Source organism: Aspergillus alliaceus, assembly GCF_009176365.1.
Source record: "Aspergillus alliaceus strain CBS 536.65 unplaced genomic scaffold BDW43scaffold_12, whole genome shotgun sequence".
Classification (NCBI taxonomy): domain Eukaryota; kingdom Fungi; phylum Ascomycota; class Eurotiomycetes; order Eurotiales; family Aspergillaceae; genus Aspergillus; species Aspergillus alliaceus.
Window position 1 is genome coordinate 86,312 of NW_022474695.1, and position 27,201 is coordinate 113,512.

Sequence of the window (27,201 nt, forward strand, 5' to 3'; positions counted from 1 at the left end):
AAGTGTCAAGCTGAAACTGGCAGGCTAGAACATGCACTGGATTGGGTAGCCACATCGACTTCTTACAGGTCGCTACCCTAGATTAGTTAGTTAGGATTAGGTTCTGGCCCCCTGGTTTATTCTTTTGGATTTTGCTGCTATCTTGGCGTTTGAAGGGGTTTCAAAGATGGACGGCATGTCGCCATTGGCCATCAACGGTTGGGCAGGAGCATCTCAACGAGTAAAGAAGGCGAAGCATCGTGGCGAATGGCTAAGAATAACCGGGGACCGGGTGCATACTGGAAATCATGACTTTCACCATAGGACGAGGGGAAGAATACGGTATTAGAAGTGTACGGTGTCTGTATCTCCACAGACTGGACGCCTCGGACGTCATTTATCCAAAATACTACATACATTATTTGCTCAGGCAGCGGTTTTTTATTAAAAAAAAAAAATTTAAAAAAACCTGTGTAATATCTTTTCGCAACCATCATTTATACCCTCCTTCGCAACCCTCTAATCCCCCTCGTTCTTCAAGTTCCAGTGCACCTTTCAAGAATCGTCGTCTCCACAAGTCTTACTTTTCCCGACTTATTTCGTTAATCCTTATCCACGGTTCCTCTTACATTCCATTGATTAGTCCCCCCGCCATCTGCCATCAGCCATCGGCGGCCCGCAGTGTCAGCCGCTGTCGTCACCCACGGTTCGCATTCACTCAAAAGGTCACCTTACGTACTGTCAACACCGCTTCTTCTATACACCCCTGATCATAGGACCCCCTAATAATTCCTGGCACATGTCTCGTTACGACGAATTTCGCCGCTCTACTGGAGTGCTGGAGACAGAGCCTGACCGCTGGGATCCCGACCGTTTTGCTCGTGAGCGACGGGGACGCCATCATTCTCGCCCGCCAGTTCTTGACCGACCCCGGCGGGTAGAGGAAGACCGTTTCGAGCATCGCCTACAGGAACATGACCGATATGGTCCTCCTGCACGCCGGCCGGGTAGGCAGTACGAGGATGATCATCTCATCCACCCGTCGGGACCGCTGGTGGCCTATGACCGTCGCGCCGACAGCCCTCCTCCCCGTCCTCGTCTACTTCGACGGCAGTCTTCCTTAGATACCTTCGACCGGATCCCCTCGCGCAAACTCGATGAATATTATTATCGCCCCGCCGCACCCAAGGCGGCACCCAGCCCACCTCCTGCGCGAAGGCGGTCCTTTCGTCGTTCCCGCGAACCAGACTACTACGAGGAGATCCGCATCGCGGAACCTGACTATTACGGTGACGAGGAATATCGCGGTTTCCGGGAGCGGGGCCGCGCTTCAGCGCATCCGCGTCGCTCAGGCAGTCGTTTTCGCGAGCGGGTAGTTGAAGAGAAGGTGGAAATCGAAAAACCGTACCCTCGTAAAGGCAAGACCAGGGTGCCCCGAAAGTTAATTCATACCCATGCAATTCATGAGCTTGGATACCCTTATGAGGAAGAAGTACGTGTCCCAGGGTGGAGCAGATGTGGAGCATCCACTTCGACGTTGACTGACTCGCGACAGGGTGACATGGTCATTATTCAGCTTGCACTTTCCAAGGACCAAATCGACGAAGTGATCAGTCGAAGTCGCACGATCAAGCGCCGGACCGAAAGCAAGTGACCACGTGCCCATGATCTAGAAATCATATAAACTAACCGTCTCCTAGCTCGGATCATACACACTTCGCCGTCCCCTGTACGGGAAAAGACAAAAGACAGAACAGTGGAGCGAGTCGCCATGGAGGCCTATTCACCCAGGACAAGTTACAACACCCTGATTGTTGAGCCATCGCCCTCACGGCACCGGTCACGAACGCGCCAATACGACCTCTCGGAGCGGAAAGTGACGAGAGCTGTCTCCCGTACGCGGTCGATTTCGGTCCACGGTCGCCGCCGTGGTCTATCCTCACCGGTGCGCATGGTCGAGCCCTACGGTGAGTCCAGCAGCGCTCACGCGGGCCAACTCATTGTGGTCCGCCCTCGAGACAGTGATGAGGAAATCCGCCAATATTCGCCCCTGGGACGAAGAAGCGGTGAGGTCGCTCGGAGAACGGAGCTCCTAACCGATGGCGATTACGAAGAGGTTATTGAGACGAAAAGAGATCGCAAAGGTACGTTTGTGTCTTGTCTCAAGAAAGCATAGAGTTGAATTCTGAGTGGTCCGGCTCTAGGTCCCAATCCTCGGATCCTCCGTGCGATGATGGCAACCCTGACCTAATCGATCCGCTACACTTTTTCATGATGACTTATCGATAATTATCATGCGTTACGATTCATTGATTTAGACGTTCAACAATGATTCCTCTGTATGATACAATGCCAATTTGGTTATGATTTAGGGGTGTTCAGGGGTTCTCAGGATATTCCTTGGCTTTTGGGTATGGTACTTGATGATAATAATGACCTATATGTGTGTGCCTTTTCTTTTCATGTCTCTTCCGTTTTTTACCTTTCCTTTTTATTTTTATTTTATTTTTATTTTTTTTTTTGTTGTTGTCATTTTTTTCCGGGTGCAGGTCAGTTTCGGGGACGTGCTGCGTTACCAGAATGGCATACATATAACATCGTTAGTCCACATACACTTAGTTGCCAATGTAATCTATTCTAAAACGTGGCAGTGCGCTAGAATTAATCTAAGGCGGTGAGCTTACATGTGGCCTCGACTCCGCGCGATCTGCCACCATTCGTAAAACCAAACAAAAACCTCGCTTTCTGCCTAAGGTCTAATCTATTCCTCCTGCGTCTTTCTTCCCCAATATCATCTTTTCCCGTCGGATTGTCTTAATCTGCAGTATGGACAAGTTTCAGGCGTTCGGAAAGAACCTGAGGTGAGATGAAATGACTTCCGAGGCTGCTATTCTTCTACACCCAACCAATCCCTCTGTTATCCTTTTTTCTAGTAATAGCCCTAACCGTCCAAGGTTCTCTTTGCTGACATGTTTCTAATCTTATATTACTTTTGCGGGTAGTGCGAGCTTTTCGCCCTTTGCTGCGCGCACGCAGCAGATGATCAAGGAACAGCTAGGTCAAGCAGATGACAAGACTCAACTTCCAGATGAATACCTTGAGCTTGAGAAGCGCGTGGACGCTCTCAAGTTGGTCCATCAGAAGCTCCTTCAGGTGACGTACGTGATAGGCTCTACAGTCCACGAGCAGACATGCTTGTTCCCACATGATCGCTCATCGGTTTCATACAGTTCCCAGTACTCTAACGAGGCCTACGACTACCCACCCAACATCCGCGAGTCATTCAACGACATGAGCCGGACTATCAGTGAAAAGGTCCAGCTCTTGTCCCAAGCCTCCTCCCCCGCGGAGGCACAGGCCGCCCTGACTGCCCCTCCTTCAGCCAAGCCCCAGCCGAAGACGTTCAACCATGCTATTGCTCGCGCCTCTCTGTCCGGATCCCAGACTCTGGCGCAGAACTCTAACAATGAGGATCCTCTGGCTACTGCTTTGGAGAAGTATGCGCTGGCCTCGGAGAAAGTAGGCGAGGCCCGTTTGTCGCAGGATGCGCAGATCCAGTCGCGCTTTCTCGCTGGTTGGAACACGACCCTCAACACAAACTTAATGTTTGCGGCCAAGGCGCGCAGAAACGTCGAGAACGCCCGTCTTATGCTGGACTCAGTCAAGGCCAGCAAGAAGGCGGCCGCTAGGGGTGATCTGGATAACCTGAGCGAGGAAGCCCGTGCCGAGATCGAGCAGGCCGAGGATGAATTCGTCGGACAGACCGAGGAGGCTGTAAGCGTTATGAAGAATGTAAGTTGCCGGATCCGCTTATGGTGCGAGGTAATGTTGGCTAACCATCTACCAAGGTCCTGGACACTCCTGAGCCCCTCAGAAACTTGGCGGACTTGATTGCCGCCCAGCTTGAGTTCCACAAGCGGGCATATGAAATCCTCAGCGAGCTGGCTCCTGTGGTTGACGGTTTGCAGGTCGAACAAGAGGTATGATCTGCCACATCTTTTTAGTGGTGCGTTTGATTAACTTGGATTGCAGGCTAGCTACCGCAAGAGCCGTGAGGGGGCTTAGAACAATCTCCTGAATCGATCCTCTTTTATTTCGTTACGTTCTGTTGCTGACCAGTTTTCTTTAACCGTCGGAATGCGTTGTGAACTACCCCTAATGCACTGTAAAGATGTTTTGTCTTCCCCAATTTATGGAGATGTAGGGTTAGTGATGACTCCATTGATGCGTAAAGTTGGTTAGTAGACCGTAATTCACGCCTTTCACTTGACCTTTGCCTTTCAATGAAGGCATAAATGGTCTTCAGTGAAACTGTGAATAGAAAGGAAATTCAACGGCTACACCAACTCTCGGTCGAAAATGCCAGTAAACCTGCTTCCAGGTCATATATAATATTGCGCAAGACACCCTTGGGTGCATTCTGCAACCTATCACCGCCTACCACCCACCCACGCACACTGCCTCAGGCCCCCCGAAACACCGCCCATAAGCTCCCCAGCCTAGAGCTCCAACATCCCATACCTTTATCCCGCGGAGTCCAACAGACAACAATCCTCCCACTACCCGCTACATTCTCCCCAACTCAACGACAATCACGCTTCTCAATCCGCGCCAAGCCCGACTTACCTGAAAGCCAAACGACCCCGTCCTCCCGCAAACGCCGTGGAGATACTAGCGATACCTTTACGTCGCGAGCGGATCCAAAACACACCCATCACATTCTCAATCCGAACCAAGAACCAAGCAAAAACCAAAGACACACCGGCTGGTCCCTGTGTCCGAGTGCATTGACATCCTACCTAGCGACGTATCCATTTCGACTCATATAAACCTAGGAACCAAAATGGCGTCCGGGTACGTCCATCTATACTCACCCTTTATACCCTCCTCACACCATTCAACAAAAGAAGACTAACAATAAACTAAAGCTGGAGTCTGATCATCGGTTTAATCATCATCGTTATTGCATCCGTGGTAGCGTGGATCTTCAGCCCCAAGGGCGATAATCAAACGTACATTTCCTTACCCCCCCCCCCCCCCCCCCCCCCGGCCCTTGTGCATTATGTGGGATCGGGACATTAACGGTTTCGTGCTAGGCTCTGGCGGAGTACGCTTATTTTGTCGTTTGCGTCTTGTTATCTGATGTGGGGTATGTTCTTTTCTTGTTCATTCTCCTCCCGGGGTGAAGAGTGAATGGTCGTGCTAATTAGCTCTGTGGTGCAGCGATTACGTTTTTGGCGCAGTGGCATCCGCTTATTTCGCCGAAGAGATCGGATATTAGACCTGATCGGGTACCGCAGTGATTCTCTTGTGGTTTTGGGGAGGGTGTTAGATTGGATTAGGATAGAAAAAGGTGGAAAGGGACACATGGGTTGAGGGTATCTGTATAGGTATTATGTGTATGCTTGATACTACTTTATTGGTTTCTGCATTGACGTTTTCTCAGCGGTGATTCATAAATTCTCATGGGAAGTATGAAGGTTCATTTCATTTTCTTTCTCTTTTTTCCTATCTCTAGTACGTATCCGTCGTATATTAGTCGACTCCTATTGCTCCTAGGATGACCCTTTGAATTGTCCACCGAGCCATCAGCCCGGCAACTGCCAGTGTCACGGCGCGGAGGTACCCGCATCCCAAGAGGATATACAGGGATTCGATGTTGCTCAGAAGAACTAGATGTGTATCCGCTGCTCCCAACGAGAAAAGCGAACCTGTCAGCTCAATAAGATTCGCCAGGTAATTGGTAGGTGCCGACTGCGGCATCATCTGGATCAAGCTTTCTAGAAGAGTGGACGAACTCGCTGATGGGAGTCCCGCCATGCCTGTTGAGCTTGCTGTAGTGGTCGCCGCGGGGGTTATACAGTTCAATGCGTGCTGTGAGAGGTTGGCCGGTGTTACTCGGCTTATTCCTGCGCTGCTGCTGGCCGGCGTCTCAGATACGCCGCCGCTGCCGTCTGGGCCCCAGATGACGAGGAGTATCGGGAAGAGTTTGGCACAGCTGCTGACGAGGAGAGCCGTGCTGATGGCGGTAGGGCTGGCGGGGGACGGAGGAGGTAGAGGCTGGATGCTTTGGATTGGGGCTGTAGAGGCACGGCGCAAAGGCGGCGGTGGAATTGAGCTATGGGGAGCAGGAGGAATGATAGAGTTATCACTTCCACAATTGTTTGCGGTCGAGAAGTTCCCACTCGAGGATGATATTTCATAAGAGCCTTGCCGACTGAGCCTGGGCGGGCTCAACATGGTGGCTATTGTGGGAGATAGTTGCGACTGTGCATATGTGCCTCGCGATGGAGGAGAGGGATGTACAGGAGTGGAGGGGGTAGAGAGGAGGCTGTCTGTTGTGCTAGTAGTCGAGTTGCTGCCACTTTGCTTCAAGCCGCGAGGCGTTGGGGCAAGAATGGAAGCTAGGAGGCGGATAGTGACATGATGAGCAAGAGTCGCAAGCGCATTTAGACCCAGGAAAAAGAAGTATTGTACAACAATAGGCGCGCGAGAGAGGAAGGTGGTGGCCAATGACGGGGACTTCTCAATGCGTGTCCAGGTTAGATAGACGTCAAACAAAAGGAGAAGGACTCCTAAACGAATGATGGAACGCTAGAGAACACGAAATCAGTCAATACGGTAAAGCGGGCATTTTAAAGGAAAGTGAGAGTGAGAAAGAGATATCGTACATCAAATTGGTTGTTGCCCCCCCCCAGTCTGTTAAAAAGGAGATGGCGATAGACCTTTCATGATCAGCATAGTGTCCGCAGCCAAAGTGTCGCCCCAATGTGCATACCTGCGGCTTGATCAAGACGAGATCAATGAAGATCACGACGAAATCATATTCCACATACTTATCCGCGAATCGCTGGCAGCGTGGACATTGTGTCAGACGCACACCTTTGCCTAACGACCGATCATCGGCACGACTGTAAGTGCTGTACAAATGCGACACAGGGTACGAGCACTCGATGCAGATGGGCATCATGTCATTGACTCCTAGTCATCCTGGAAATGCATAGTTCCTCGGCAGAGATAAGAAGGGAGAATCGCAACGGCAGTTTGGAGGATAGACCGAAGGCGGTGAGAGTGGATGTATGTAACTGTCTATGGGATTTATACTTCCAAATCACTAGCGCGATCTATATACATTCATGACATTATGTACTACTACCATTTCCCAAATAAATCACAAAAAAAGCCTGAAAGGCTCATACGTTCCTCAATCCACAACTCCTGTGTCATCCGCCCAGCTGGGCTGGATGCTTCGACACACTTGCTCATAATCATTGAACTTTTGTGAATTCTCCGCCAATCCTGGAGTTGTCCAGAACATTGTCCAGTTGGTGTCAGATAGCTTCCACGTCCCCGTAGATCGCTCAAAGTACCATTTGTTCACCGGATTGTCCTTGCGACTGCGCCAGCACACTCCATTGGGGAAGCAGGAGCGGACCATAGCATTGAACACAATATCGGCCACGCCACCGGCACCCTGACTGCGTTTCAAGACGGCAAACTTGTCTAGGTACGGAACCATCCGAGCTTCACTGGCCGCGCTGCTATCGTCTTCAACGCCCGGGGGCAGCTCCCAGGTCAGAATAGCGCCACCTTCGTACTCTCCCGCAATGATGAGTCCCGCCAAGCGATCGTTAACTCGATCGAGATAGTCTTGCACATCCAGTTTGCGGTTGAATGAGTCTTCGATCAGATGGACTAGTCGCGGCAGGTCGATGCTTGGATCATCCAGCTTTAGCCGTGGCCTATTCTGCGCCGTCCACACCTCAACTCGTGGATTAGGAATCATTGTGAGAGGCATGCCCCGCTTGACAAAAGTCGTGTGAGAGCTGGGCGCATTGATAGAGCCTCGTCTGCGGTTCATCGCCTCCCGTCTGCTCACAGGAAGCGACGAAGAAAGCAATGGCTTGTCCGTGAGTAGGTTATGAATGAGTGGGTTTCGCTGTCGTCGAGTCCCCACTGCAGATACATCTGAGGGGTTAGCCTGGGGTGTCCTAGCTGAATTGGAGACTTCTAATGGAGAGGTAATAATCCCGGAGGACGTCGATGGGAGCATGGCAAGCGCCTTCTGGGACAGCTGTAGATTGTCCACATGGCCCTCAAAATGACCATTAAGGGAATTATCGTCCGGTTTGGGTGCGGTTGCCCTATAAGCTTCTCCAGACTGCACGTGAAGCAACTCATTCTTGATATCATCAAATTCTTGCTCCATGTTGATGAAAACGTGGGATGTCTGCGGTCCTCGGAAGGAAGGAATTCCTCCAATAGGGTCCAGTAGAATCACTCGATCCAGCGAGACCTCTTTCTGCAGCTTCGCGACTTTCTGGGCTGTGAGCCAAGGGTCTTCATCGGGGTCAGGACGTATCGCTAGGCCTGCAAGCTCTTTCGTAAGAGCTAGAATGGCGTCATTTGCAGATATAGTGACAGCCTTCGGAACATCTTCTGTGTAGGCGATGGGCGCAAGTATCACAATCTGGCCGTCGCGTAGCGGGTTGAGGAGAGCCTTTCTGGACAGGACAGCGGGAGATTCTGGATGCGCCGGAGACAAGGACAGGACTGAGTCCAAATGAGCACACTTTGAGTCTGGCTGTGCATCTACTGCCATTGAGATACGTTCGGCTTGTTCTGCAGCGACCCTACGTAAGGCATTCGCATTGTCCACAGTTCCTGGGTCAACCACAACACAGCAAGCCATCCCTAGGCGATTAAGCTGGGACAAGGTTTTAGCCACTCCATCAATTATAGAGTCATCAAGTAGCTGCGGTGTCCTGAGTTTAATCAGGGATAAATGAAGTCGTTCCTCTGGGAGGTTCAAGGGTGGCGGGGGAGGCGTTGAGTCATGCCTGAAGACCGGGCTATCATAGACAGACCTCGAGGCTCCATAGAAAGTTCCCAGATTGACACCCGATGGTAAGGATTGTGTAACTATATCTTTCGAATTATGAGGAGTCGGCTTCTCCTCCGCTTTCGGGGAGTGTTGTGCTTTTAGGCGAGCCAGATACGATTTGGCCTCTCGTTTAGTAGATGCGGAGTTCAGCAGGCTGAGGAAAAATTCCTATAGTCGTATATACCATTGAAGTGGTCAGTGAGCATATCCTGTATGTATTGGTATTGGGCGACCATCATACACGATCCAATAACTTTTCCTTGGCCCGACGACCTAGTCGGTCATAGCTTTTGCTACTCGATGAAAACTCGGCACTTTGGTTGATCGGCCGATAGGCGGAGGAGGAAAAGGACCGGTGAGGGGAAGCTCCTAGGGTTGGCTGACCACCGAAGGGAGAAGCTTGTTGCTGCTACGGGTCGAAGAGGTCAATCAGAGATTAATGGCAAAGAGAGAAGGAGAGGGGGAGTTCGATGCTCACTCTCAGTAGGGAGGACTTCGCAGTCCGCGGCCAAGTCAGTGCCCTAGAACTCATGTTTCATTTCCGTCAAGTGTGAAAAACCCCGATTTCGAGAATGAATACATAGGAGGTAGTGAAGGAGGAGACTTAAGAAAAGAGATCGCTCAGCAGGAGGAAAGCAAAGGGGAGTGAGGGGGAGTCCTTCGAAGAAGAAAACAAAAATGAGACGATGCGGATAATGACGCATTCCGTTCTCGGCTTCTGATTGGAGCCGATAACGCCCGCTGTTCGGAGATTGATAAAAAACAGCTCCACAGTGAACAACTCATAGCAGTGGGTTTCTTCTCACTGGAAGTATACATTCATTGTACTCTGGAGGAATGTCTGAATCCTGGTTCATTGATTATAGTCACTCAGGTTGGTCGGCAGAGAGTAACGCTGACCGAAGATGAGTGTATAGCCATATGGAAACCTCAACATTGGATAGCAGACTTGGAACCTTGCAGCATGTAGATTCAATTAAAGCCCCATTCATGTACGTAATCGATTGCTTCTTCTTCTTCTTCTTCTTCAGACAGATTTCATGTGTTCCAAGATGTGGTTCTCTTGGCTCTCTAGCCGTTCTTGTGTTGTCCTGAACAGCCGTGGTAAATTCGTCTGCTCGTACGTAGCTCCACTGATAACCATTTGTGCAATTGCGCGTGCTGAAAGGAAGACCTGTGGCATACCATGACCGTTGAAGCCAGCAATTATCAACTGGCGAGGCTTGTTGGGGATCTGTCCGACATGCGGCAGGGAGTCGGTGCTGTAACCCATTACTAGGTACGAAGAGTCAGTATTAGCCATTCTACAAAATCACAGAACGAATATGTTCGGAGACGCACTTCCCGTCCAAACTCGGTCCGTATATGCCCCTGTGTCCTCCCAGCCGTGGAAGTGTCGTTGCATGTAATTGTCAAAGTAGCGGGCAGCTGACTGTATCAACTTGCTGTCATCCGTGTTATTGTACCACTCATTGGAGTCATGAAAGAACGTAGACTTTCCTCCACCAACGACAATGCTGCCATCCGGTCGGGGGATTAGGTAGTCATAATCCCAAGCATTGAAGCTGAACGTGTAAGAGCAATCCAGTGGGTCTTTCGGTGGGTAGGGTACCACAATTCGACTACAGACTCCTCGTACGGGAACAATCTTGCCTTTGTATTCGGGCGCGATGGCAGACGTATATGCATTACTGCAAAAAATAACATATTTTGCTCCAATAGAACCACGACTAGTATCAACATTCCATCGCCCATTGGCATCAGGAGTTTCAGATATCCCAAGTACGGGTGTGTGTGTCTGGAGATTGACGCCAGCCGCGATAGCTCGCTCTAATAGCTGTGTAATGAACTTATACGGCCAAAATCGCCCTGTGCGAGAGCAGAAGCAACCGCAGGCATTTTTCACGCCAGACACCTATGTAAGCGGTGAGAATGGAGAGCAATCTGCAAGGGCTAGAGCAGTACTCACAGCTTCTGCCGCCTCTTTCGGATAAAAATCAGCCTGTTTTGGTGTAACAGCGCCTTGGGAAAGAAGAGACTCGTATCCCGCCTTGATTTTGGCACAATGGCGATCATCAAATTGCACATCAATGACGTTGTTGAAGTCTAGGTCACAATCGATCTTTTCCTCTTCTACACAAGACCGGACCGCTGAGAAATGAGCCAACTCAAAAGCAGCCACTTCTTCTGCTGCCTCCACCCCATATTCACCTGCCAAGCTACTAATCTGGTAGTATACATCAGGTTTCAGATGCCCACCTAGGGAGATGAGGAGTCATAGTCAGCCCCTTGGAAATTATGTACATGTAAAGTCTTGGCTGTTGCTTCTTACCATTGCGACCCGTAGCCCCAGAGCAGGCCTGGCGGGCTTCCAAGATTACAATCGAAGGTTTCTCAGTTGGAGAGGATTGACTGAGACGCATACAGTGGTAGGCAGTCGATACGCCTGCATATCCAGCTCCAATGACAACAACGTCACTTGTATCGGGCAATGTCTCTGTTGAGCGATGGCTATCGAGGTAATGGGGCTCGGTGCGCCAGAATGAAGTCATACCATTGTTGACAGGAAACGCGTCAGTCATAGTTGCGAGTAGCTGGTTTATGCTTGTCTAGTTTGTAAAGGAGTAAATACGGACTAAACAGGATGATGTGTGTTCCAAAGAACCCCTCACATGTTCAGCTGGCCACCACTGCATGTATTTAGGTGTGGAGAGACCAATCAACAAGCAGCCAGTATGGTGTCATGATATGAGACACGGACATATCTCCGAGAACGCAGATTATCACCTATCAGTTGTGAGGTAGTAGAGTAGACATTTGAGCATCTTGTGTAACTTAGTTACTAGAGTCTTGAGGCATTGGAGGTAGGTTCAGTTGTCTTGTACATCAAAGTAAATATCGTGATGGGCGGCCCCTCACATGATCCTTGCTCGCCTCCAATGTTACAGCACGTGTTACATGTCCTTGTTTGAAGCATAGTGTGACAAAAAGACCATATCGTATCACATTTATATTACGGACTAGTAAGAACCTCCCGGACCCGTTTAATCCAGGTACGGGGCAGAAACGATCAAATTCTCCATATCATGCCCCGACTTACCCACCCGTCAATGTTACGCCTAGTTAAAATACATCGATTACAGAATGACTTGCATTATCGGTGGCACGATTAAAGAACTAAATGAATACCCCGCGCGCTTGGATTCGGCAATCTTACTTCACCGGAGGAGAGGAATAAATTAAGTTCCTGGGGATAAGATCAAATAATCTCAATTTTAGTACTGGAATCACGGACGACCTGCAGGGGGGAGGTCGATCTTTAAATCTTCAAGGTCTGTAAGTGTACAGTATGTGTATCAGATCCTTCAGGAGCATCCATATTCCTTTCAGCGTTCATTTTGGTCTTCCTTTATCTTTTGACTATCCCATCCCCCCATTTTTTGGTTCTCTTTCGCTCCAAGAGAAAGGTCCAAAAAAAATAATATAATATAATAAAAGAAAAAGAAAAAGAAGAGGAAAAAATTTGTCCCAGTTATCAAAACCCAGTGAAGAGAAATAACCAATCACACAGTCCCTGGGGAACACTTCCACTTGTGGTCCTTCATTTGCCTCAGTGTGAGTGGCAACCAAACGCCTCTTAGACAAAAAGTAAGTCTCCATCCTTTGGCACACGACAATCCACTCACATTCCCTTGCGTGCATTCTAGAAGTCCTGGCTGGCAACACCTTCCGGTTCCTAATTTAACACAACCTCCTTCATTCAGGTCCCAACTAGTGGCTTGCGTCTTGCGATCCGGCCCTAAGCTTCTGGAACTGCAACCCGAGTCTTATCGCCCGTCCGCATCAGAGCTAATTTTCGATCCCCACCATTTTCCGAGGATTCACGCCCCTCGATTCGACTCTTTTTCATCCTTCCTAGGGTCCCCTCCAGCTAATCCCTTCCACAATCCTGCGCTTTCAGTAATCCCTGTCTGCCTGGAACTTTTTGACTTTTTACGCACACTCTCTCAATACATTTTTTCCTACTTTCGCATTTGCTAATTTTCTTCCGATTTACCCTTCGGACTTCTAAGGATACCCCTACCGGCTTTGCGACCTCGTGAAAATCGACAGATCATGTCCGACTATACCGCTGATAAGTCTGCTACGGACCAGCCCATAAATGGGTTCAAGCCGTTATCAAATGTGGAAGGTTTCTCCTTGCCTGCGACAGGGGATGACCTCTCACGTCTGAGCGCTCGTGGAGAATTTTCAATGGCCAACGGGATTTCCATGGAGGATATGGATGATGATGACGAAGAAGAGGTCGAAGATGACTACGTTGCCGTTGACCATGACGATATCAACGAATATCCTTATTGGTTCCGCCGCCCACCTGTGCATCAACGCACGAAGCTGGACGAGTTGCACCCTTTTGTACAGGTTTTGACCGTGTCGAACGTGGACGACTGTGTCAATGTGGAGAACGCGTTTCCCGAACAGGAGCGTTGTACCCGAGAGAAGGTATGGACATGGTTTCCCCTATGAAAAAAAAAGAAGAAAGAAAGAAAGAAAAGAGAAAAAAACTCAAAATGAGCGGAGAACGTCGCTTGGCTGACTTTGTATCAAAGTTTGTATATCGCCTGAACCGATGCCCCGAACTTTGTTTAGGCCTCTTCACGCTCCCTATTCTAGGAGAGGACCAGCCAAAGCCTCGCCCGACGTTGGTTGGACACATCGTCGCAACTCGTACCTCGACTCCGTTTGTGACCGATAAATCTATGCAGCTCCCCGCGAACTGGGAAACCGAGCGCATGACTGTGGAAAACGGAGAGACTGTTGGCCATGATGAATACGGCGGCACGATTGCTATCCACTCTCTGGCTGTCTCGCCGGAACACCAGGGCAAGCAGGTAGCCAGCACGTTGATGAAGTCGTACATCCAAAGGATTAGGGAAGCCCAGATTGCCGAACGCCTTTCTCTCATCGCCCACGATCATCTGGTGCCATTTTATGAATCGTTTGGATTCGAAAACCGTGGTCCCAGCAAGTGTAAGTTTGGCAGCGGCGGTTGGACAAATCTGGTGAGTGAAGTCACTTCCGTCCCTGCAGCTTGTAGCTGACCGATTCTAGGTGTTGGATTTCATCGCAGAGTGAAATTCTATAGAATGTTCTTAACGGCTGCGAAGAAATCTGCGCCTTTTCCTCTTACCTCGCGTATCTTCCTTTCTATGACTTCTTTTCTTTCCTTTTCATTATTCTTTCTTATTTTCCCCTTTTGTCATTTCCTCACAATTCCCACGCGACATTTGACGCATGTTATGTTGAAACACTGGGTTTGGTCTTTACATGGTGGGTTCAAGAGAAAAGCAACGGAGTTTGTCTGGGCTACGATGGTTCTGGGACAGATACCCCATGCTGATGATGACCATGAATAGGCGGTTAGTTTCAGGTCAGGGCAGGAATATTTGTGTATCATAGTCCCGCGGTAGTTCAATGTACATGATCATGATAGAGAGCAGATCAGATCAAATGAGGAGTCAAGTAAGATAATCTAGAATGAGTAATAGGCGCAGCAGTAGTGATGGTATAAGAATAATAATAGTAGTAAATAAGTCTCGCCAAAGGAGGGAAAACTGTTCCCCACATTACGATTCTTCACCGCCCGCCAAAACTTTGCGCCGACCGCCCGGAATATTTTTTTTTTCCTTTTTCGTTCACTCAAAATCTTATCACATCACCTTTGGGGATATTCTTGAGAGTCTTCTTCAGTACTTCTCAGATTGCCCATCATGAAGACCACTTGGAAGGATGTAAGTCTTTTTTGTTGCGCTTGAAATGCTGCCACCGGCCTCTAGAACAGTTCAAACTAATGAGATTCTTTTTTTCACCGCTGAACCAGATCGCCCCTGTGCCCACGCACCAGGAGTTTTTGGATATTGTCCTCAGCCGTACGCAGAGACAATTGCCGACTCAGATTCGTGCCGGTTTCAATATCAGTCGTATCAGAGGTATTATAGAAATTTCCCCGGAGGCCAACGTCGGAACATCCGTTATGTGATCCGAAATAGCGAAACGAAAAATTTCGGATTTTTACTGATACGAATTTTTGCCCCCGCTGGTTAGGCTTCTATACCCGAAAGGTCAAATATACTCAAGAGACATTCTGCGAGAAGTTCCAAGCTATCTTGGACGGATTCCCCAGATTGCAGGATATTCATCCTTTCCGTATGTTCATTCACCTGAATATCAGCTATTTCTTGGTGCGACGTTCTAACAGACACTAGACAAGGATTTGATGAACACACTTTACGATGCCGACCACTTCAGAATCGCTCTGGGTCAGGTTTCTACCGCTAAACATCTGATCGAAACCGTCTCCCGCGATTATGTCCGTCTCATCAAATACGCCCAGTCTCTGTTCCAGTGCAAGCAGCTTAAGCGCGCGGCCCTCGGTCGGATGGCCACCATTTGCCGACGCCTCAAAGACCCCCTGGTCTACCTGGAGCAGGTCCGTCAGCATTTGGGCCGTTTGCCGTCTATCGACCCCAACACCCGGACTCTTCTAATTTGCGGGTACCCCAACGTCGGAAAGTCCAGCTTTTTGCGCAGCATCACACGTGCTGATGTCGACGTTCAACCATATGCTTTCACGACTAAGAGTTTGTTCGTCGGTCATTTTGACTACAAGTACTTGCGATTCCAGGCCATTGATACCCCCGGAATCCTAGACCATCCCCTGGAGGAGATGAACACGATCGAGATGCAATCCATTACCGCCATCGCCCATCTCCGGTCCGCGGTCATGTACTTTATGGATCTCTCCGAGCAGTGCGGCTACTCCGTCGCCGACCAAATCAAGCTGTTCCACAGCATCCGCCCGCTGTTCGCCAACAAGATTGTCTTCCTTGTAGTCAACAAGATTGATGTCAGGCGCCCCGAGGATTTGGAGCCCGAGTACCAGCAGGAGCTCCAAACAATTCTCAAGTCTGGAGATGTGGAAATGCTGCAGTTGTCTTGCACTACTACTGAAGGCGTGACTAACGTGAAGAACGCCGCTTGCGATAAGCTCCTGGCCGAGAGAGTGGCGCAGAAACTTAAGTCTGGAACAAACAGCTCCGGTACCCCTGGTGGACGACTAGGTGACGTCCTGGCCCGTATCCATGTTGCAAAGCCCATGGGTGGTGTCCAGCGTGAAACCTTCATTCCTGAGGCCGTCAAGTCACTCCAGAAGTATGACAAGGACGATCCCAACCGGAAAAGGTTGGAGAGGGACATCGAGGAGGAGAATGGTGGTGCTGGTGTCTACAACATTGATCTCAAGAAGACCTACGACTTGGCCGACGATGAATGGAAGCACGATAAGATTCCTGAAGTGTGGAACGGCAAGAACGTTTACGATTTCGTAGATCCCGATATTGAGGCGAAATTGGCTACTTTGGAGGAGGAGGAAGAGAAACTGGAAGCCGACGGTTATTATGATTCTGATGAGAGCGTTGAAGATGCTGAAGATGCAGACACCCGCATGAAGGCAGACCTCATTCGCGAAAAGCGGGCTTTGATGCGCAACGAGGCTAAGATGCGCAAGTCTCTGAAGAACCGCGCTGCTATCCCTCGCAGCGCCAAGGCCAAGACACTGTCGCAGATGGAGAACGCTCTCGAAGAGGCCGGCTACGATGTCGATGCTGCCTCGTCTCGTGCCCGCTCCAAGAGCCAAGCCCGCGGGCGTGCCAGTACTCGCGACGCTGATGGCGATGATGCCATGGATGTCGACATGTCCGATCCTCGCCAGGCTATTGCCAAGGCCAAGGGCCGTGCTCGCAGCCAAGCAGCAACCAACCGTCTACTAGACGGTGTTACCAGTGATACGGCACGCAGCAAGGCCGAGCGTCTATCCAAGCTGGGTCAGAAGAAGATGAACCGGATGGCAAGACAGGGAGAAGCTGATCGCCACACTACTGCATCTCTGCCCAAGCACTTGGTATGTCATCTTACCACCCTTTCCACCTGTTTTTACGTATGCTAACTTTTCGTCCCCTAGTACACTGGCAAACGTACCATCGGCAAGACTCAACGTCGGTAAAGGCTTTGTCTTCGAGTGTGGAGTGCACGGTGAGACAGTTTCGCCACCCTTTAATATATCTCATCTTCTATATGTCATGAACTGGGTGTCAAAAAACAGGGCGTCGGGGGTTATTTCATATGTTTGATTGTTTGTTGCAGTCGATGGTCTCTGGATGAATTATACTGCTGCGTAAATACCTGAGGTTGTTCAGGCCCAACCGAATCACCATTTATCGGCTTGATTGATTTGAATATTCTGATGAACATGAGGACGAAGATAGAAAGAAAATTTGATTATTCTTGTTTTGATTTACTTGCCATCTTGAGCACTCCTTAGCAGTCTGCTATATTTAGTGCTTTTAAATATGGGCATCTTCTTGGTACATCAAGGTACCAACTGGCCAACTGACCTCACGATATACATACTAAACCACCATACACTTAAGCATCGTTTGTCAAGGACGTTGGTCTCTTACACCATGTGGTCTTTTTCACTTGATCTTATCCTTTACAGGAAGAAGGCCAGGATATTCTATTCATAGTATATATTATTTTTATTTCTCTTTAACTGCATAAGCTCGTAGTGTTTTGCTTTGCTGATTTACCCACCCAAAACGCCGGTAAAAGGTTCCTTAGATCCAAATCATGCCATAGTCATGGCCCCTCAACATATGTACTCATGCATGCATGCATTCACATCGGTATATCAAAAGGAGAATAGTTGCGCCCAAAACAACAAACATTAAAAGGGTACAGGGGACGGGGGGACACAATAGCGTTGTATCAATGCGTAGACAGCCGTATCTGATTCAGACGTGATACCGTTTACTCGCGGATCTCAGTAGCAGGCTCGCTGTGCTCGGCCTGGCCCTCCTGCTTGGGAGAAGCGGGAGGTCCGTGGAGATCGCGGACGATGCCCTCCGGGGGCACCCAGCTGGAACTCTTCCAGGGCTTGACATGGAGGACGTACATGGTGTCGACTTCTTCCAAGGTACGACCCTGGGTCTCGTTGACGAAGAAGAAGACGATAAAGACGGCGGCCAAACAGCAGCCTGCGAAGACGTAGCCGTAGGCAAAGTCGATGGCGCTGGAGATGAATGGGGTGAAGAAGGAGATCAAGAAGTTCCAGGTCCAGTTGGCGGCGGTGGCAAGACCAATGCAGACGGCACGGTAGCGGGCAGGATACATCTCACCACAGATAGCCCACACAATAGGACCCCAGGTGGTGGCGAAACCGACGATGAAGAAGCAGGTGAAGACAATCATGGCAGTACCGGACTTGGGAGTGTTGGGAGGGTTCTCCAAATCCAGGGCGAAGTGACCGATAGAGGCCCAGATCATGAAGCAGATGAACATCCAGCCGGCACCGACCATCAGACTGTTACGACGACCATAGTGCTCCACAACATAAAGACCAGGAAGAGTCATGCCGAAGTTGACAGCACCCAGAATAATTTGGGTTACGTAGCTATTGTCCAGACCAGTAGAGTTGAAGACCGTGTTACCGTAGTAGAAGAGGAAGTTGGCTCCAGTGAGCTGCTGCAGGGACTGCAGAACAATTCCAAGCATGACACGATAAAACATACGGGGGCCAGTGAAGACCTCGAAGAGGCCAGCCTGTCCGGCAGCCTTCTCTTCGTCGAGCTTGTCCTTCATATCCTTCATCTCCTGTGCGATACACCGGTGGTTGGGCCCAACGCCGTAAAGCTTGCACATAACATCACGGGCTTCCTCGACACGACCCTTGCGGTAGGCATAACGGGGAGACTCAGGGAGGAACAAGGTACCAACACCCAGAATCAAGGGCCAGGCAAAACCGATACCCATGGTGATACGCCAGGAACCGGTACCGTTGATGGATTCGGTACCAAAGTTGACAAGATAAGAGATGAAAATGCCAAAGGCCACGAACAACTGGAAGGCACTGACCATGGCACCACGGACTTGACGGGGGGCAGATTCACTCTGGTACATAGGGACAACGCTGGACAGAGCGCCAACACCCAAACCGGCTACCCAACGGCCCATTGCAACCTGGTACCACTTGTCGGTGGTCGAAATCTGAACGATGATACCAACGATATGGACCACCGACCAGAAAGAGAGAGAAAACTTGCGGCCCATGCGGTCGGCGATAGGAGCAGCGACCAAGGCGCCAATCATAGTACCGATGGACAACTATAGAAATGTTAGTTTTCTCCTTACATGGCTGGTCATGTGTACCGGTGTCGTTAACTTACCAGGCCGACGATCAAACCATTGCGAACATTGCTGAACGCGTATGTTCCATCAGCGTGACGTTCCGCGAAACGAATCTTAAAGTCATGCATAGTGGTAAAGCCAGCAATTTGACCTGAGGGAAAAGTCAGCAAAGGAGCGTAATACATCATCGACATGAAATTTGACAAACCAGTTGAGTAACCGAAGATGAAACCACCCATAGAGGCAACGATACCAAGGACGAAGGATCGCCATGTCAGATACTGGACGGGGCTGTCGTCGAGCATAACATTGTCCTTCTCCAGATTCGAGTCGGCTCTGACGGGAGTAGGAGTATCGGAATGCTCCTGGTGTTCAGGTTGTTCGGCCTGGGGTTTGAACCGGGCCATCAGATTGGAGACACCCATGGTGAGGGATGGATTCACGAGGGATTGAATCCTCAGAAGTGATTGACGTGATGTGTTAAGGTATGGTATGAGAAGAGGAAGAAACCCGGGGAGGAAACGTGGGAGACGCGGAGATATATAACACAGGCTCGGAAGTTAAAGAACGGCATCGTGACATTATTAGTGCGCGTAATAATAAAAATAAAAAAATAGATTGAGTGAAATGAAAGGTTTTACTCGAATGGCCCATCCGTCGGCAAGACAAAACGTCGCCTCCATCCTAGGGATTGGCGGCACCCCATCCTCGGGGTAGGGACCATGGCAAGGAAAAACGGGGGCCCAGATCCCAAGGACCGAACTAGGAAGGATAGTCGGATGCTAGGGGGCGGAGTGTGTTCTTGGATGCTTCGACAGAGAGTCTTGCGGTGGGGAGACAGTGGAGATGTGCCTGGAGACGACGAAAAGAGAGTATTGGCAAGGATGGGTTGAGGTTCGTTACCCATCGTGAGAGTCTTGGAGTCTGGATCCCTCCAAACCCAGTCACGGGGATGTCATGTGCGTCTCATGATGGTCGGGGTTTTCGCTCTTTTCTGCATTTTTATTACTTAATTCCTATTATTGGAAGACAATTGATTATTCTCCTACTGTTGCTATCAGGATTCACTACATACTCTTGCTAACTGACAGGCGAACACGAGACAATGGCTATGTTTACAAATGCTTAATCCATTTGCTACATATTTTTATATGCACGCTCCCAATTACTCTCTTAGTTTGCTGTACAGGAGATTTTACGGACATTTTCATCGAGCGATCCACTACATCCCTTGACTCCTTTCTCAACAGAGTTGTTTTAAGGGAAAAAAGAAAAATTTTGTTTTTCATTTCCTGAAATTTTAATTTTAGCTCCCTGAATGCACCGAGTACGTACCTATGAGTAAACTTTTCTGGTTCCGAGTCAGTACCAAGATCTAACCGGATCCACCTCTAGTGAAGAAAAAATTCTGCTGGCGATCCCGAGCCGGGTAGAGAGACTGAAGCAGAGGATCCCGATAACGATGAACACATGCAACATCCAACCTCTGTACTACTAACCAGGCTTGGTTGGAAAATACTATTTAGAAAGGTTACGATTTTGATCTAAAGTAAAAGAAACAATGACATTGTCTGATTATGATAGCCAACAACAATGTCCATTGCATGTCTTCCGTTCTGTGTCATTAGAAACATTCCGAACCTATCGGTCCCCCGAGAGTCTCGGCATCGTCTGGTGACTCGGTGTGCCGATTCGGTCAGCTCGACGTCACATACGGAATAGTCTCGCGCTAACTTGGGAGAAAATTTCGCTCGAGCGGTGGATTGTCGCATTAATGTACCTTAGCGTCGGGCCCACCGTCAGATTCCCATCCAACCATCGTTGAAAGGTGCATGCTTCAGTATAATGGTTCAGCTAAAGTCTCAAAAATCCACGGCTGAGGTTTCCTATTCTCTTTGAGGCCCCGCTCGGAGCCTTGCCGAGCAAATTCGACCAGACTTGACCATTTCGGACTCCGGTGAAACCACGGAATTAGGGGCCTACATTGCACCCTTCGGCATGCCGTATGGAAGGAAGCCTTGATGGATTGGGTCTAGCCGGGAAAAATCTGCATGCAGATCAACAGATGTGGTTGCTGTGTAGGGTGTTTAGTAAAATCAGGCCTCTAGGCATCGACTCACGGTGGTGTGACAACTACGGAAACCATCATGCAACCTACATCATGTGTTAGCATGGCTTCTTGTCTCTCTAACTTATTTGCTTGTCTTTTGCTTCTTTTCGCTTTCCTTGTCTATAATGATGACCCCTATCATCAGTAGATCGAAAACCGGGACGTGCTTTCTTGCTCGGCGGCGATACCCATGGAAACCGACCGATGTTCCTGAGCGAGTCATGGCACGGCAAATTCTACTGTTGACCGGTCTCTCGGGATGGCAAATATGTTTCGTAGATAACTCGGCCTGCGTCATAAGACGTATTGCATGCTACTTCCCGTGGTAGAGGATGAAAAACATTTTTCTAGACAGATTGTAATTGTGGTGTACCCTGAATATGCGGTCCGTGATGTCAGACGATATCAGACAGTACTATAGCACCATTATAGGCAAAACAGAGCTGTTCAAAGAACAAACAGCTTTATTCCTCGGCTATTAATAATGCTTTTGCGTTACAGACGAAGGAGCAGTAGGTGATTGCCTGTAAATTTGAAGTATAAAGAATATAGCAAATTAAGCTATACGCCAACTCTTAGGGTTGCAGACTTCCCCAGCATCGCTACTCCATGTCATTTAAGATATCCCGCGCTTCTCCAGACTCCAGATCTCCAGTATCTGGCGTCAAATCTCCAGAACTCTAGTCCCTGCCACACGTGGTACTCCAGAATCTGTCCCTGGAGAAAGACATGGCGGCGAAGTACGAACACATTCACCGAGAGTGAGACTATAGCCCTATACAGTAATCGGTGACTAGCTCCACACCAGCTACACCTGGAGACTTATCGCTGGCGTCTGATTGGCGAGATAGTGGGTTTACCTGTCGATATCTTTATCGGGGTACTTAGCTTAACTTGCTCTGATATACCGACCTTCAAGACAAGCCGATAAATGTTGGTTAAGAATATCGTACGACATTTTCCCCTAGTTTTGACCTGCCAAAGCCTAGATCTGAAGCTTTTGACATGGTGATTGTATCCACTTCTCCGGATTGAATGGAACGTCGAGTCTATGATCTTTCTCTCCACCGATGATGCCCGAACATAATGTATTTGAGATTCGCGAAAAGTACTCACTTCTCAAGCCACCGCTATTAAGCATCTGGCCATTATTCCAGATAGCCTCGGACATCAAGTCCGAATCTTTCCATAATGGCGACTGCGTTATTTAGAATATTCTCGAATTTGATATTGAGGCTGTAGCGCAGTCGATGACTTTGTCAAAGCTCATTATAGGCGATAAGCTTGGAATGTGAAGTTGAGAACTTTTTCACGTCAAATACCCACGACTCAGACATATCTCCCATGCTCAGGGACCATTATTCCGAGCCTGGAAACCAGTGTTCCTACCTTAATAGGTTAGATCAGTATAATACTATCTAGATATGCTTGTAGATGCTTAGGTTGAGGGCTGATCTTTAGAGAAGGTGAAGTTTGGCAAGGACACCCTCACCTGTATCCTCGCATGCCTCTCTCATGGGCTATGGTGGTAGACTGCATGTACTTGACGGATTCTGTGGAGGTTGGATAGATTAGTAAAATTTGTTTAGGTTAACATGGAAGATCGCTACCAGGACAAAAGGATACATAGATCAAGCTAGCTACAACAGGGAGACCCAAGCATATCTCATCTTGGGATACTTTCTAAGCTTGCAAAGTATATCAGTGGCTATCCCTTTATCCACTCCTCATCTGGCTGTCTCGAAAGGAGGCATGGATAGAAAAGTGTCCATTTACTAAGATACTGAAGGTATGCGACATTATCTTCTGCAGTGTGAGGGATTGACTGACGGCGAGATCTAGCGTATCGACACCTAAAATTGCACACTAAGATCATTAATCGCCCCATAGAAAGGGGTTGTATTTCTAGCGCATATTGCCCTTCTACTCCCATACTTAAAAAAATTTTTTAACAACGCCCTCCCGCCAACAATCATTATAGCGTCCAATCTCGTTCAACAACGGACTATCCCAGTAGACATCCAGATCCATCATATCATCATGCGACCCCCTGCAAAATTAATCACAAATTATCATGCAACCTTTTGCGATACCGACATGCAAGCACAACGCAACGCCCTCGATTAAGAGCTCTTCTTCGCCTTCTCGCGCTCAGCCTTGCGCAAAGCACGCTTGCGAATTGACTCATGCATACCACGATTCTGGTTAGCAACGAACTTGCCCATGGTTCCAGTAACACAGGTTAAGAAGTAGGCCATCAATCCATGGCTCCAGTAGGGTGATGAGCTGTAAGCATAGAACGGAGATCCCCCATTACGGCCAATCTTGGACAGCACTGATTTGACGAACGAGCGGGGATCCGGGATTGTAGCGCTGGCCCGGCGAATCTTCGACATAGCAGAAGTAATGAGGTATGCCTGCACGAGTTCAACGGTGATACCGTGCTGCTCAAGCTCCGAACCAAGGGCCGTCGACCACTGCTGCAGGAAGGCCTTGCTACCAGAGTAGGTCGCAAGAAGAGGGGATGGAAGAAGACCACCGAAGGATCCCATGGTTAGGATCAAACCCCGCTTGCGCTGCATCATTCCTGGAATGATCAACTGAGTAGCACGCAGGGTGCCCATGCAGTTGATAGTTATGATGTCCGTCATCTCATCCTGGGAAGTCAATGCGAACGGAGTGGGAATGTCGTGGCTCTTTCCAACATTGTTCACCAAAATAGCCACGTCCAACCCATCCACTAGGGATTTCAGCTTCTCGTAGTCGCTATCTTCGTTGCGTGCAAAGTCCATAGCTAGGGTCTTGGTCTGAACGGAGTACTTAGACGTGATTTCGTTGGACAGTGTAGTCAGCTTGGGGGCAGTCCGAGAGACGAGGACGATGTTAAACCCAGCACGAGCAAGCTGGAAAGAGAACTCCTTGCCCAATCCATCAGAAGCACCTGTAACCACGGCCCAGCTGCCTTTGGGACCGAAAGAGCGAAGCTGGCACATTGTAAGTCAATATTCTACGACCATCCATCCAAGGCTATGAGATCGACTTACCGATTTTCCAGGAAGAACAAACAGACTAAGGATGACTCTAACAAAAGTCAAAGCCCTAGAAGCCACGAACAAACTTCCAGCTGCGAGAAGGAAATACGCGCCAACAGTCTGCCATCCCGGAGCCAGATTAAGCTCTAGATTAGACAGACAGGACATATGTTTCGACAGGAAGTCCATGTTTGACACCTTTTTCTTTTCCCCTTCAGTTCGGATGAATTGGGATCCAACAATGGGAGGAAGGGTTGGTTTTAAGAAATTCACGGAGATCGGAGTAAAGTGTTGTTGTGCCAAGAAAAGAACCTCGGTCCCCAACCATTACTTGTGCTCCTTTTCCCCCAAAGGTTTCTAACATCATCCAACCCACCAAAGGTCAATCGATTCAGTTCTTCGTCTTCGCACTGCTTAACGTAGACGATGGCCGCTATTCTGTCTTACTTGCCTCCCTTTGAGGGTTTCCTACCCAAGTGGCTCTTCCTGGTACGTCCTCAACATATGATTCCTACATCCACCCCGGACATCATGCTGAGTTTGTACGCCTCCTAGGTCTCTGTCGTCTCTTCAGCAAACAGTATTCAAGCGTATCGGTCAGATTCCTACGCTGCGGAGCTCTACAATGGACGGTCCGCTGATGGTCGCCCGTTAACCAACCCTTTATCCTCTCGAACCTTTGGCACCTGGACTTTCCTCTCCGCAGTGATCCGAATGTACGCAGCTTACAACATCACAACTCCTGTGGCATATGACCTTGCTATATGGACTTTCGGCATTGCCTTGGTGCACTTTGTTGGCGAGTGGCTGGGTTTTGGTAGTGCCCAACTCAAGGGGCGGTTCGTGAGCCCTCTGATTGTCGCCTCCTCGACCCTGGCTTGGATGTTGACACAGAGGGAAAACTATCTTGCCGCCTAGCTTTCTTGTTCTTCTAAACGCGACACATTATCTAATCTCTCGATGTACTTCTTTTCTCTTCTTACCCCTTCTTGAGCTCTTAGTCGGTCACATGAAGCTTACCGACAGCCCTGGTGTTATGGAGGCGAAAAATCATGGATACCCACGGCTGACAAAAGGTGTTGCTGTGCATTGTTACTCATTCAAGATACGAAATCGTTCTACCCTACCCAATCCGTGACATCTCTTAGCTATCGAGCTTCTTCCTATACAGCTCTCCTCCGCAATTTCTTAATCTTGCCGCCGCTTGCTCCGGGGTGATGTCTCGTTGGGGCTCGCCCATCATTTCATAACTAGAAACTAATCAGCATTTACGGACAGGCCATACGTAGGAGCCATGACTTACCCAACCAAAAACTTCCGCACAGTTGCACTACGCAGCAAAGGAGGGTAAAAGTGCAAGTGCAGATACGAAGACTCAATCTCCTCTTCAGTCCCGTCGAGTGGAGCTTGATGGATACCCATACTGTATGGGAAATGTGTCTCGAACAAGTTGTCATACCGCCTGGTGACCTCTGCGATGGCCTCAGCCAATTGTGTCTTCTCGTTAGCGTTCAGGTCAACAAGCGCGCGCTTATGTTGCTTGCTGACAATCATCGTCTCGAACGGCCAGACACCCCACCAGGGGCAGACAACTAGGAATGCTCCGTTCTCGAACACCACACGTTCCTTCTTTTGGCTTTCAAGAGCCGCGTAATCCTCCAACATATGCTTGCCCCCGTGCTCTTTGCGGTATTTCTTGAGCTGTTCCAACTCCATCGCTGGTTCCTCGGGTAGCGAACTGGTGGTCCAGACCTGCCCATGGGGATGAGGGTTCGAGCATCCCATGGCTGCGCCCTTGTTCTCAAAGATCTGCATATACCGATATTGTTCTTTGGGCTTGGCCAGATCAGCGGTTGAGGAGTTCGGAGGGAGGGTGGTCGCAGGGGCGAGAGCAGCCAATGGTGACTTCGGCGACAGATGCGAGCTGTACAGCTTGGTCCAGGCGTCGATGACGGGAGTAATTTCAGCCGGAGACAGATCTGCCAGTGTGAGGTTATGGGCTGCGGAAAAGGTGAGCACGTAGCATTTGCCAGTAACAGGCTCTGCCTTAAGGAAGAAAGATTCTAGACCTGAAAGACGGAACGCATATACGTTAGCGCATTGACATTTAAATTACGACACCTGGAGCGGGTTATGTAGGAACACACTATCTGCATTGTCCGGACTATATGGTGCTTGCTCCTCCTTGACGGCGCTGTAATCGTTGACGAAAACGAAAGTCTTTTCGTACTTAGGGTTTGCATCTCCCTGCGCACGTTTGTTGCCTGGGCACAGATAGCAAGCAGGGTCATAGGTGGGCAAAGTTGTCTTAGAAGGGCTCTCTTGTTGTCCTCTGTTTACAGTAAAGATTCAGCTTTCTGGAGCATTGATCCATATCTCCTTATTTTGAGGAAAACATTGTTCAAAACTTACTGCCAAGGACGCTTAGTTCTATGGGGGGAGACTAAGATGGAAGAACCCCGGAGTGGATTATACCTCCGGTGGGAGATATCATTGAGCACATTTTCGGTCATGGTTGTCGATAAATCCTAAGGCGCGTCTTCTATGCGATTCGGATGGAGGATTAATTTCGTGAAGAGAAGCGGAGAAAGAGGGGAAGAAAGAGGCAGGTGAGAAAAGTAAGTGACGCTGAAGCGACGGCGTGGCGGGGCACATGGCATGCTTCGCGGGGTCTCCGGAAAATTAAAAAAGGAACCCTTTCGGTACCGAACGCACTACCGGGGAGAACACAATTGCAGTCGGGTAAATAACAGCACCGTTCCTGAGAACTCGCTCATCCTTAATCGCAGTGCCATCCTCTGGGATTGATTGTGGATTATGTACTACATCTTCTCTTATCCTAGAGGTTCAGACCGTCTATATCGCCTCGCTGCCATCTCTCCATGCAGGAACGATGGCAGCTACGGGTATTTGCAGTGGTGACTTACACATATCTATTATCCGCAGGGAAT

General features: G+C 49.2%; 10 protein-coding genes across 10 annotated transcripts; 5 read left to right on the plus strand and 5 right to left on the minus strand.

The window, feature by feature from the left end:
* Positions 1-778: 778 nt before the first annotated feature.
* BDW43DRAFT_298878 (BAR domain-containing protein) lies at positions 779-4,044 on the plus strand (the record flags this gene model as incomplete). Its single annotated transcript, XM_032044628.1, has 8 exons — positions 779-1,471; positions 1,535-1,625; positions 1,680-2,127; positions 2,805-2,840; positions 2,982-3,137; positions 3,210-3,771; positions 3,828-3,959; positions 4,012-4,044. The coding sequence occupies 8 exons, from the start codon at positions 779-781 to the stop codon at positions 4,042-4,044; spliced, it is 2,151 nt and encodes a 716-aa protein (XP_031902175.1).
* BDW43DRAFT_30728 (uncharacterized protein) lies at positions 3,990-5,023 on the plus strand. The gene has a single exon (XM_032046216.1). It carries the CDS (start codon positions 4,275-4,277, stop codon positions 4,806-4,808), a length of 534 nt encoding a protein of 177 aa, XP_031902176.1. The 5' UTR covers positions 3,990-4,274; the 3' UTR covers positions 4,809-5,023.
* A 233-nt stretch (positions 5,024-5,256) lies between these two features.
* Positions 5,257-9,395, minus strand: BDW43DRAFT_298879 (uncharacterized protein; the record flags this gene model as incomplete). Its single annotated transcript, XM_032044629.1, has 6 exons — positions 5,257-5,286; positions 5,986-6,573; positions 6,651-6,704; positions 7,238-9,031; positions 9,105-9,269; positions 9,342-9,395. The coding sequence occupies 6 exons, from the start codon at positions 9,393-9,395 to the stop codon at positions 5,257-5,259; spliced, it is 2,685 nt and encodes an 894-aa protein (XP_031902177.1).
* A 495-nt stretch (positions 9,396-9,890) lies between these two features.
* BDW43DRAFT_309211 (NAD(P)/FAD-dependent oxidoreductase) lies at positions 9,891-11,445 on the minus strand (the record flags this gene model as incomplete). Its single annotated transcript, XM_032046667.1, has 4 exons — positions 9,891-10,138; positions 10,205-10,778; positions 10,833-11,122; positions 11,196-11,445. 4 exons carry the CDS (start codon positions 11,443-11,445, stop codon positions 9,891-9,893), a joined length of 1,362 nt encoding a protein of 453 aa, XP_031902178.1.
* Positions 11,446-12,534: 1,089 nt separating this feature from the next.
* Positions 12,535-14,414, plus strand: BDW43DRAFT_269859 (polyamine acetyltransferase). Its single transcript, XM_032041285.1, has 3 exons — positions 12,535-13,366; positions 13,474-13,926; positions 13,976-14,414. The coding sequence occupies exons 1-3, from the start codon at positions 12,980-12,982 to the stop codon at positions 13,997-13,999; spliced, it is 864 nt and encodes a 287-aa protein (XP_031902179.1). The 5' UTR covers positions 12,535-12,979; the 3' UTR covers positions 14,000-14,414.
* A 136-nt stretch (positions 14,415-14,550) lies between these two features.
* Positions 14,551-17,418, plus strand: BDW43DRAFT_269860 (putative GTPase NOG1). Its single transcript, XM_032041286.1, has 5 exons — positions 14,551-14,655; positions 14,745-14,853; positions 14,969-15,070; positions 15,130-16,823; positions 16,884-17,418. Exons 1-5 carry the CDS (start codon positions 14,635-14,637, stop codon positions 16,923-16,925), a joined length of 1,968 nt encoding a protein of 655 aa, XP_031902180.1. The 5' UTR covers positions 14,551-14,634; the 3' UTR covers positions 16,926-17,418.
* A 48-nt stretch (positions 17,419-17,466) lies between these two features.
* Positions 17,467-19,976, minus strand: BDW43DRAFT_269864 (sugar porter family MFS transporter). Its single transcript, XM_032041287.1, has 3 exons — positions 19,317-19,976; positions 19,147-19,259; positions 17,467-19,084 (listed from the first exon to the last, which is right to left on the minus strand). Exons 1-3 carry the CDS (start codon positions 19,531-19,533, stop codon positions 17,732-17,734), a joined length of 1,683 nt encoding a protein of 560 aa, XP_031902181.1. The 5' UTR covers positions 19,534-19,976; the 3' UTR covers positions 17,467-17,731.
* A 2,985-nt stretch (positions 19,977-22,961) lies between these two features.
* On the minus strand, positions 22,962-24,598 carry BDW43DRAFT_269867 (ketoreductase). Its single transcript, XM_032041288.1, has 2 exons — positions 24,263-24,598; positions 22,962-24,202 (listed from the first exon to the last, which is right to left on the minus strand). The coding sequence occupies exons 1-2, from the start codon at positions 24,437-24,439 to the stop codon at positions 23,342-23,344; spliced, it is 1,038 nt and encodes a 345-aa protein (XP_031902182.1). The 5' UTR covers positions 24,440-24,598; the 3' UTR covers positions 22,962-23,341.
* Positions 24,599-24,610: 12 nt separating this feature from the next.
* BDW43DRAFT_30901 (Erg28 family protein) lies at positions 24,611-25,430 on the plus strand. Its single transcript, XM_032046619.1, has 3 exons — positions 24,611-24,739; positions 24,806-25,212; positions 25,356-25,430. The coding sequence occupies exons 1-2, from the start codon at positions 24,677-24,679 to the stop codon at positions 25,166-25,168; spliced, it is 426 nt and encodes a 141-aa protein (XP_031902183.1). The 5' UTR covers positions 24,611-24,676; the 3' UTR covers positions 25,169-25,212; positions 25,356-25,430.
* Positions 25,282-26,763, minus strand: BDW43DRAFT_318277 (UDP-glucose:hexose-1-phosphate uridylyltransferase; the record flags this gene model as incomplete). The annotated part of the gene is made up of 4 exons (XM_032048681.1): positions 25,282-25,500; positions 25,554-26,319; positions 26,398-26,582; positions 26,663-26,763. The coding sequence occupies 4 exons, from the start codon at positions 26,761-26,763 to the stop codon at positions 25,395-25,397; spliced, it is 1,158 nt and encodes a 385-aa protein (XP_031902184.1). The 3' UTR covers positions 25,282-25,394.
* Positions 26,764-27,201: the final 438 nt, after the last annotated feature.

Excerpts from the sequence above, each read along its gene's own strand:
- BDW43DRAFT_30728 (XM_032046216.1), top strand. The coding sequence starts at position 4,275 with ATGGTCTTCAGTGAAACTGTGAATAGAAAGGAAATTCAACGGCTACAC.
- BDW43DRAFT_269859 (XM_032041285.1), top strand. The coding sequence starts at position 12,980 with ATGTCCGACTATACCGCTGATAAGTCTGCTACGGACCAGCCCATAAAT. Across the intron at positions 13,367-13,473 it reads AGCGTTGTACCCGAGAGAAG|TTTGTATATCGCCTGAACCG; the intron begins GTATGGACATGG and ends TTTGTATCAAAG. Across the intron at positions 13,927-13,975 it reads GCGGCGGTTGGACAAATCTG|GTGTTGGATTTCATCGCAGA; the intron begins GTGAGTGAAGTC and ends GACCGATTCTAG.
- BDW43DRAFT_269860 (XM_032041286.1), top strand. The coding sequence starts at position 14,635 with ATGAAGACCACTTGGAAGGAT. Across the intron at positions 14,656-14,744 it reads TGAAGACCACTTGGAAGGAT|ATCGCCCCTGTGCCCACGCA; the intron begins GTAAGTCTTTTT and ends CCGCTGAACCAG. Across the intron at positions 14,854-14,968 it reads CAATATCAGTCGTATCAGAG|GCTTCTATACCCGAAAGGTC; the intron begins GTATTATAGAAA and ends CCCGCTGGTTAG.
- BDW43DRAFT_269864 (XM_032041287.1), bottom strand. The coding sequence starts at position 19,533 with ATGGGTGTCTCCAATCTGATGGCCCGGTTCAAACCCCAGGCCGAACAA. Across the intron at positions 19,260-19,316 it reads CATCTTCGGTTACTCAACTG|GTCAAATTGCTGGCTTTACC; the intron begins GTTTGTCAAATT and ends CTTTTCCCTCAG. Across the intron at positions 19,085-19,146 it reads ATGGTTTGATCGTCGGCCTG|TTGTCCATCGGTACTATGAT; the intron begins GTAAGTTAACGA and ends ACATTTCTATAG.
- BDW43DRAFT_269867 (XM_032041288.1), bottom strand. The coding sequence starts at position 24,439 with ATGGACTTCCTGTCGAAACATATGTCCTGTCTGTCTAATCTAGAGCTT. Across the intron at positions 24,203-24,262 it reads TTGTTCTTCCTGGAAAATCG|CTTCGCTCTTTCGGTCCCAA; the intron begins GTAAGTCGATCT and ends ACAATGTGCCAG.
- BDW43DRAFT_30901 (XM_032046619.1), top strand. The coding sequence starts at position 24,677 with ATGGCCGCTATTCTGTCTTACTTGCCTCCCTTTGAGGGTTTCCTACCC. Across the intron at positions 24,740-24,805 it reads TACCCAAGTGGCTCTTCCTG|GTCTCTGTCGTCTCTTCAGC; the intron begins GTACGTCCTCAA and ends TACGCCTCCTAG.